We start from the raw sequence: 9,575 nt of genomic DNA, 5'->3' as shown, positions 1-9,575 counted from the left end.
ATCAGAGACAATGGAATTCAGACCAATTTAAAATACTGCAAATACCTCAAGGGAAGGGAAGTAGAAGAGCCAGAGCCAGTGCCAGTGCCAGTGCCAGTGCCAGCAACACTTAAGGTTAAGTGTTAATGCACTGCCGAAAAGCTTATGCAGGATTGAACAAGTAGACTCGCCCAAAATTGAAGGCACAGTTACCTTCTCAGCATTAAGCTGTACAGGCTCGTATGCTATCTGTGCCAAATGATTTATCTGAAACATCTAGAGTAGATGATGATTATCAATTGAGCCACGATTGCTTATACTCAATCTACCCTCATGGAGGCCTTTCCATGGAATCAATATCCTTGATTACATACATATTTGCATTCGAATCAATCATCTAATCTCATATACAACTCCTTACAAGTCTAAGGCCTATATCAATTCACTTCCAAATACTTTCAACATTGCAGAATATTTCAATAAACATTTGAAACAAAAAGAAACATCCATGACTACCAGCTTACAGATTCACAACTCACCACTGCTGCATGGACATGGTTAGATTGATTACCTCTTCTGCTCTATCTTCACTTGTAGAGTCAGAAGAGAAGAACCAAATGTTATTCAGATTAAAAAAAATTCCAACAGATTAAGAAATTGAAAAATGTAAACAAAATAATCAATACCAAGAGGACTAATTAAGTGAGTCGAATTTTGCGGCAAGTTTTCAACCTATTTTTAAAAAATAAAACGACCATTCCAAAACAAATATTTTAAAAAATAGATAAAGTTTTGAATTAATTTAACTTTCAAAGTATAAAAGAACACTCCGAAACACATATTTGAGGAAAACAATAGATTTTAACAGATTTTTAAAAAATAAAACGACCATTCCGAAACTAGTGCTGAAACTAATTTTCAAAGTATAAAAGAACACTCCGAAGCACATATTTGAGGAAAACAATACATCAATACATTTTTTTTGTGATGTGTTTTGGTTCTGAGTTATTGAGTAGAGCCTATGGAGTCTGAAAATCGAAACCCACCTCAAGGATTTTGCTACCCTGAACCTGAACCAGAACCACTGAATATGTATACGGGCCTGCCCGGGATCAATTCGATGCCACCGCCGGCGAATTCCACACCGTCGTCCACTGCGGCTGCTGCTGCTAATACGACGTCGCTCGAGGTCCCTCCGAATAAGAAGATCCGAAAAACCTATACGATTACCAAGCCGAGGCAGACCTGGACGGAGCAGGAGCATGAAAAGTTTGTCGAAGCTATAAAATTGTAAGTATGCCTTGCTAATAATGTTTGTTTATGCATTTGTATTTAAATGAAGGGAATATACTTAGTTCTCATATACTGGTAATTGGGCACATTCATTTATGGGTTTTGCAAACAAGAAAATACATATAATAGTTTAGATTTAACAAAAATTAAAATACCAAGAAGAAGAAGAACGAGAGTATCAGAAAGAAACAAGAAGAAGAAGATAAAAAAGAGAGAAAGAAAAAGGAAATACATCGAGAAAGAGAGAAAGAAAAAGGAAATAGAAAAAATAAAAAATCAGTTTTTAAATTTTTTATTAATTAAAATATATTTTTAATTAGTTTTTTATTATTTTAAAATCAAATTATTTTTAATCAAGCTCAATGAAAAAAAAAACTAATATTTTTTTTCTAATTAAGGTTTTTGTTTGTTTACTTATTCAGATTTCATCGCGACTGGAAGAAGATTGAAACATTCATTGGTTCAAAAACTGTCATTCAGGTACTCATCTTACCTTCCTTTGAATTAACTAAATAGTCTATTGTTCTCGGTGGCTTCACTAGAAAAATTTAGAACATAGTTAATGTCCTACGCCTACTTTTTGAGTAAGTTTGTCATCAACTTCACATTCTTTAAGCTGCATTTGTATTACGTGGATTTATTCTTGTATAATCCGAGATATGACTTTTGACAGATACGTAGCCACGCACAGAAGTACTTTGAGAAAATTTCTAAAAGTGGGAAAAATGAACATGTACCTCCTCCTCGACCAAAGAAGAAGGCTACTCATCCATACCCACACAAAGCCCCTAATAATGGTGTGTATATTTACATGTATTTTGGTTCTTTCTTCTTTTTTAGTACCCTTTACTGATATAAGCTTGTATTTCAGCTTCAAATGTTGGTCATGTCACTACAGCTTCAAATGTTGTACCACAAGTGGAAGAAGGTTTCAATCTCTTCTTACTATGCTTTGCAAACTAAATTTGGCTTTTAGTCCATTTCAATTTGTTTCTCCATTTTTCTATAAATGTTTTCTTTTAACTTAATTGCTTTTCAGATGATTGGAGGTTCTTTGTCCCTCAATTTACAGATAACACTGTAAACGATCATACATACTCCGAGGCAATAAAAGGTAACTGATTTTACTAGAAAATATATAAATATATATATATATATGTTGGGATTTTACAAATCTATCCCTACACTAACACATTAGTTCACAAGGTCAATTTTGACCTTTACACCAATATATGTATAGCTAATAAATTGTCACGAATTGGTTCAATCAGACAAAATATCTCAATTTTAATTATTAACCCTATTACTTTGTTTTCTTGCAAAGATTTATTAACCCTATTACTTTGTTTTCTTGCAGAGATGAACATGAGCCTTCGAAAGCTCTACCAAGAAATCCAATCCAGGAGTACAAGGTATTCTCAGCACATTAACGAGTGAAGGAAAATCAAAGAGGAAAAACCAGAAATTAACAAAGAGAAAAGGAAGGTGATTATAGTGCACCAAAAAAAAAATTTAGTAATTAAAATTTTTGTGACTTATTTTATTTAATTGTTAGAATTGTTTGGTATAATTTTTGTGAAATTATTTGTTAAATGATTTTTATTTTAAAATGTGATTATTTGAGATTTGGTTGAATGCACTACGGTGCATGGTAGGTAGTGATGCACCCTAGTTATTGAGTGTGTGATAGTGCATGGTAGCATGGTGCACATGTGTAGAATTTTCTACACACTTTGAAGTTGCATTTTATTGGATTTATTGAATTAATTAGAAAATAAAATAAAATAAAATAAGGGAAATGGGGTCTTGGTTGTGTGTGTGTGTAGTGGGAAAGTAAAAAGATTTTTCCAATTATTATTTTTTTAAATAAATTAAAATTGGAAGACGGAGCTATTTTGGGTAAGGGTGTGATCATATTTTTATCTTCTACCAATTATGATAAAAACAAATAAATAAAAATTAAAGGGAAATAATTAAGAATAGGAAACTTACCATTTGGTGTGTTAGACTATTTTGGGCCACTTTAGAATAAAAAGGAAGAGAGGAAAATAGAGAGCATTATGCTCTTGGGTGTCGTCGACCATAGAGAGAAGAGAAGAGAGAGAGAGTGTCGAGTTCTAGAGAGAGAGAGAGAGAGAGTCGTGAAAGAGAGAGAATGAGAAGAAGAAAGGAAGAACAAGAAGAAGAGATCTAGCTTGGGTATGACTTTTGTTTTTACTTTATGATTCTTCCTTTTAATTCTAGTATGATCATTAGGGTTGTTTCTAATTGTTAATGTTCATTTTCTTCTCCATCTTGATTTTTGAAAAAAAAAAACCTAGGGTATTCAAGAGAGGTTTCCTTTTGGGTGTTGGTTCTTGTGTTCTCTCAAGGAAATTCCTCCCTCTACCTATGTGTTGATCTTGATTTCTTGGGGTGACTAAGGATTTATGAATTGTAATAAAATGTTGATAGTGTTCCTATTATTTTGTTGGTGGTATGTTATTGTGATCATGCATGAAGGATTTTGTGTTTAATGCATGAAGGCGATTTGGTGTTGATTTGCTATGTATGATGATTGATGATATTTCATGATTTATTACATGGAGGTTTCGGCCTATGCATGTCTAGGAACCCCCTTTATGATTTGTTATTGTTATTGTGATTTGTATGTTAGATCCATGCTCTAGGACCCCATAGGAATTTTTGGTGTAATAATAATTTGGACTTTTGATAATTGAATCCATGAAATTTCACTACTACAAAAATGAGATTTCCCGACAGTTTTTAACTGTCGCTATTGAGCAACGACGACAGTCAACTAACTGTCATATTTGCTTATACCGACAGTTATTAGACGTCACCGTTGCTGGCTATGCCGATAGTTATTAGGTGTCGTCGTTGCTGGCTACGCTGACAATTATTAGATGTCGTCGTTGCTGGCTACGCCGACAGTTATTAGGTGTCACTGTTGCTAGCAACGCCGACAGTTATTAAGTGTCGTCGTTGCTGGCAACGCCGACAGTTATTAGGTGTCATCATTGCTTGCAAAAAAACTATTTATTTTTATTTTAAATTAAAAATTATGATTTAAATGAAACATTTATATACAAATCTAAAAAATTATAGAATAAAATAATAAAATTTATACAAAGTATTTACAAATCTAATAAACAAAATTTGGACAAATATAACACTACTACTTGACTCAAAAATCATATAACATTGTCTATAAACATAATCATCTTTACCTTAAAAATATGTAACTAGATTTACAAAGTAAATAATTAATCACTCAAAAAAGAATCATTTACTCTAATAAAAATTACAAATAAAATTAAACACTAAATTCATTGTCCAACAACATATATTTCTTCTTCTTCTCCTTGTACTCACCCTCGTTACCAATAGTCTTTCCAAAGTAAAAATTGTTACTATTTCCTACAACAATTCAAAAAAAAAAAAAAAAAAGAGTTAGGATTCTCAATAGTTCAGACTATGATTAGTGTCAAGAGTTTAATCAGACTGTGATTAGTGTGATCAATACAACAAAAAATTTAACTGGTAAAACATAACATATCATGTAATCAAGCACCACAAGCTTTAAAGTTGGAAAACCAAGAATATAACAAAACCTCCTTAAATCAGTGCAACTAATGGCAATGATACACAAATTAGACATATTTTTCCACCAAAGTCTCAAATTTTCACTCCATTAAACAGATCTCAAAAACAAAATAAAAAAATTACAGATTTAAACAAAAACAAATCTATAGATCATATTTATTTATCAACAAAAACCAACTACAAATCTCATATATTTATCAATTGTAGATCATATATAAATAAATACATATATATATTCCACAAAATCAAAACTGGTTTTGGGTGATTTTCTTCGTAGTAGCAGATCAAAGAGAGAGAGAAAAAAAAAAGTTAAAACTGAAATAAAATGAATAAAACCAAAAACACACACACACACACACACACACACATATATATATATATATGTGTGTGTGTGTGTGTGTGTGTGTGTGTGTGTGTGTGTGTGCGGGTGTATATACCTGGTGAGAGTGAGAGTGTGCCAGGAAATGTACCATTCACCCATCACCACAAAGTTCCAATTACAATTCTACTATGTAAATTAATTACAGCCTTCTATTATTTTTACTGTTTGTAATTAATTATTGATACCATGTTTAAGGTATAGGACTAATACCTCGCAAAAGTCATTTTCAAAAAAGCAGGGACATCCCTTGCTCATTATAGGTTGATGAACCCATTGATCGTAAGCTTCTCCAAGATGACCAACTTGTGAAAGCAGTGATGAGAAAGGACAAGTTAATTAGGGCATTTAATGCAACTTTAAATTATTGTATCAAAGCAAATATGCCCGCTTGAAAGGAAAAAAAAAAAGATAGTTGTTCAAATTTACCTGTGGAACCAAAATCTTAACATGTGTTTCCCAAATCTTTTCCCCTTGCACAGTCCATCCAGCAACTTATAAGAAACTTCAGAAAAAAAAAAATCCACAGAATAAAGATGATGACTATCGTTAAGTCACTGGTTATCATCAAATGATTAGTAAGAGTTATTGGAACTTTTCCTGTGCTAATGCCCATCATCCCAAGCTTAAAGATCAAATTTAGCAAACTCAACCACTCTGCCTCACGTAGCAAACCCCAGTCAAACCATTGCAAAGAGAAAAAAACAATTTAATACCAGAAATGAACTCAAAGAAACATATAAACTTTATACAAACCATTCAAGTCATACTAACTATTAATAGTGTATTATACTCTTCAAAGCAGTGACACCTGGTTTCTAATTGTATATTGATTTATATTTAAGCTAATGCCACATCTACCAAATGCATGCACTCCCAATCAAGTTATCAAAAAACATTGTTATATATTACAGAGGGTTTCTTTATTTCCTTTTGAGTTATGCAAAGCATACAAATTCTATTATTTTTTTAATATGTACTAACTAGTGTCTACATATATATGTAGTGGGTTGGCATGACACTAATAACTAATTAATACATTGGTTGGCTTGACACATTACTAGCTAATTAAATTCATGTATAGGTCTTGAATTTTACTAAAAGGAAATATGCAACACCTAGCGTATTAGCTATTATACCCATTTACAAGGGGGAAGACTCCAATCCATATTTTTTATTTGTAAATTTGTGAGGAAAGAAAGTATTATATTTATAAATTGAAGAGTACACTTTAATAACTCAGTTTAAAAAATAGAAAACTACATATTTTACGGCAGTAAGCAAACTTTAAGTTTAGAATGTCCTATAACAAGAGTTGCTTCATTTTAGAAGTTTCAAAACTAATGCATATAAATATATATAATCGTAGGTCCCTTCTCAAAATCTATAACAATTGCAAAACTAACATATTTATATTTGGAGCTTCTTGAATATGTATTGCCCAATCATACTGTTGAATCACCACTCGATCACCTTCAGCAAAGAACCCCTTCCTACTTACCAAGAACATAACCAATTCAACTTGATTGAACTATCTCACACGCAACTCATAGAATGAACACAAAGATCAAATAACTCTAAGGCACATTAAAGAGAAATGAATAGCTTTATTGATCTGTATATCAAGCTTACATAGCAAAGATAAAACTGGTACGTTTTATAGTTACATTGTCGTATTTATACATATAGGCTATGAACCGAACATAATAGTCATGGTTGACTGGACAAAAGAAATCACCACTAGTATAATCAACATGATACACGTGGATAAGTATTAGCAGGCATCTAGACTAACAAATCTCCACCTTGACTGCTAATACAAAGCTAAAACATAAAAATATATGAAAAACAGAACAGATTAATCACTGATGACAGATATCAGTGATTTTGAGCAATTCAAGACAGTGATCGAACTTGGCTGTAGCAAGTGATTTGGTGAGCATATCAGCTGCATTGTCTTCAATAGAGACATTGCAGAGCTTGACCTTTCCTTCACTAATTACATCTCTAATGAAGTGTAATCTAACATCTATGTGCTTGGTCCTTTCATGAAACACTTGGTTTCTGCTGAGGTGAAGGGCACTCTGGCTCTCACAGTATATGTTTACACATCTTTGATCAATGCCTAGCTCCCTAGTGATTCCTTTAAGCTAGATTCCTTCTTTTACAGCTTCTGTACAAGCTATGTATTCTGCCTCTGTGGTAGATAGGGCTACAATGGTTTGAAGATTGGCTTTTCAACTGATTGTACACCCATTTAGCATGAACACATAACCTGATTGCGATCTCCTTGTGTCTAGATCCCCAGCATAGTCTGAATTTAAATTTGCTCACTACACTAACCCCATGACAGATATCTGGTCGAGTGCAGACCATGATATACATGATACTGCCTACAATTCTTGTGTAAGGAATAGACTCCATATATCTGATTTCTTCTTGAGTGGTTGGTGCTTGTGAGCAGGATAATCTGAACTGTTGAGATATGGGTGTACTGACTGGTTTTGCATCAGCAAACTTGAATCTATCTAGAATTTTGGTAATGTATTCACTCTGAGACAGCTTAAGCCTTCGGTTTCTTCTGTCTCTATCAATTTCTATTCCCAAAATTCTCTTTGCTGGACCAAGGTCTTTCATGTCAAATTCCTTGTTCCGCAACCTCTTTACTTTGTCTATGTCACTCATACTTTTGCTGGCTATGAGCATGTCATCTACATATAGGAGTAGATTGTAATGACCCACTAATCTAGACTAATTGGACCATTATCGAAACTATACATAAAAACTTACATTTTACGAAAATACCATAATTTATTGAGTAACTTGAAAATAAGAGTTATTTACAAAAAAACGAATACTAAGAAGGATTTTGGGATCCCATTGTCTTTAAAACAAAATAAGATTTAAAATAAAAGACATTACATAATAATGCGGAAAATACATGTAAAACCATAAAAAACATAAAAGGAGACTACATCCTCGAATCGATAACGCTCGGCCCCTTGACTCCATTCATCATCGATACACATTCTCCAAGCGTCACGAATCTTTCCGCCTCTAAACTTATTTTCCTGCACATAAACAGAAAGGAGTGAGCCTAATGCCCAGTAAGGAAAATCTAACACAAAGTCACATACATAATTTCATAAGAAAACATAAAGACTTAACATAATACATATAACATACACTTATTATAATGGCCATTATTACTTGGGGTCCCATAGACTAAACAAGCATATGCCCATGGGGTTAATGGGGTCCTACTAGCTAAGTAGGTCATATGCCCATAACCCATTTGGGGTCTTGTTAGTCATATGGGTCATATGCCCAAGCCTACATACACATATACATATCATAACACTTTTAATAACATAAACATATAGATAACATAAGCACATAACATATTAATTCTAGCCTATTTTCCTTACCAAAGTTACCGGGATAAAATGGACTGAGTTAGGACTTTTGGAACACTCCTAAAACCACAATGAACAAGGGTGAGTCTAAAGAAAGGAGATGAAATGAAAGAGAATAGGAAGACTAAACCATTAAACGAAAATATGCTTACCACCACTTAAGTGCTTAAGAACTTGGATTCCCTAACCAAAAATAAGAATAAGGTTAGGGGACTGAGTAGAAGGTTTTGAGAAAAGAAATAACATAGAATACAGAAAGGACTAGAGTTTTGGGTTTACCTCAAAGATTGCAAGATCAATCTAACATCCACCGAAATACTATAGCACTCACTTACTTCCCAAGTGTTTGATAAGCTTATGATGTTTAAGCTTATAGTTTTTCCCCAAACCAAGTGTTTACACTCTCTCACTCACTTAACACTAGCAGCCTCTGAACTTAGAGCAAATGGTGAATAATGGCTGGGTACTAGGTCCTATTTATAGAGTTTGGGAATGAAAATATCTTGATTTTACTTGAATAAAAATAATGGCTTTTTAGGTGAAAATCATTTGAATAATCGTTCAGCAGAGGCTGAAGACTCGTTCAGAAGATGCTGGACTGTTGAAGGAGTTTGAATGGCTGAAGGGAAAAGAATTCAAATGTATTTGAATTCATGCTGGTGGAGGCGATATATCGCCCCCTATAGGCGATATATCGCCTGGACCTTTGTTCCCGAGGCGACCGTGCATCGATTCGTGTTTTCCGTATCTACGTGCTGCGACATATCGCCCCCTATAGCTGCGATATATCGGCATACGCTGAATATTTAAACACGAATTTACACATTTTTAGCTGAGTTTGAATGGAGTAAACAGCCTTGACTAAGCCCTCAACGTGCTCAAAGCTGCTGACTGACCCTATA

The 9,575-nt window shown here is 33.5% G+C and overlaps 1 protein-coding gene across 1 annotated transcript; it reads left to right on the top strand.

Annotated features, from left to right (window-relative positions):
* Positions 1-1,000: 1,000 nt before the first annotated feature.
* LOC133814032 (protein REVEILLE 3-like) lies at positions 1,001-2,709 on the top strand. Its single transcript, XM_062247050.1, has 6 exons — positions 1,001-1,269; positions 1,695-1,752; positions 1,946-2,069; positions 2,144-2,200; positions 2,312-2,386; positions 2,630-2,709. Exons 1-6 carry the CDS (start codon positions 1,001-1,003, stop codon positions 2,707-2,709), a joined length of 663 nt encoding a protein of 220 aa, XP_062103034.1.
* Positions 2,710-9,575: the final 6,866 nt, after the last annotated feature.

Source organism: Humulus lupulus, chromosome 2 (assembly GCF_963169125.1).
Source record: "Humulus lupulus chromosome 2, drHumLupu1.1, whole genome shotgun sequence".
Taxonomy (NCBI): domain Eukaryota; kingdom Viridiplantae; phylum Streptophyta; class Magnoliopsida; order Rosales; family Cannabaceae; genus Humulus; species Humulus lupulus.
The sequence above is the reverse complement of the archived record's forward strand: the minus strand, read 5'-3'. Positions and strand labels throughout refer to the sequence as shown.

Bases quoted from the DNA above. Each gene is read 5' to 3' on its own strand.
- LOC133814032 (XM_062247050.1), top strand. From the start codon at position 1,001: ATGGAGTCTGAAAATCGAAACCCACCTCAAGGATTTTGCTACCCTGAA. The intron at 1,753-1,945 runs GTACTCATCTTA...GACTTTTGACAG, and splicing joins GTTCAAAAACTGTCATTCAG to ATACGTAGCCACGCACAGAA. The intron at 2,070-2,143 runs GTGTGTATATTT...CTTGTATTTCAG, and splicing joins ACACAAAGCCCCTAATAATG to CTTCAAATGTTGGTCATGTC.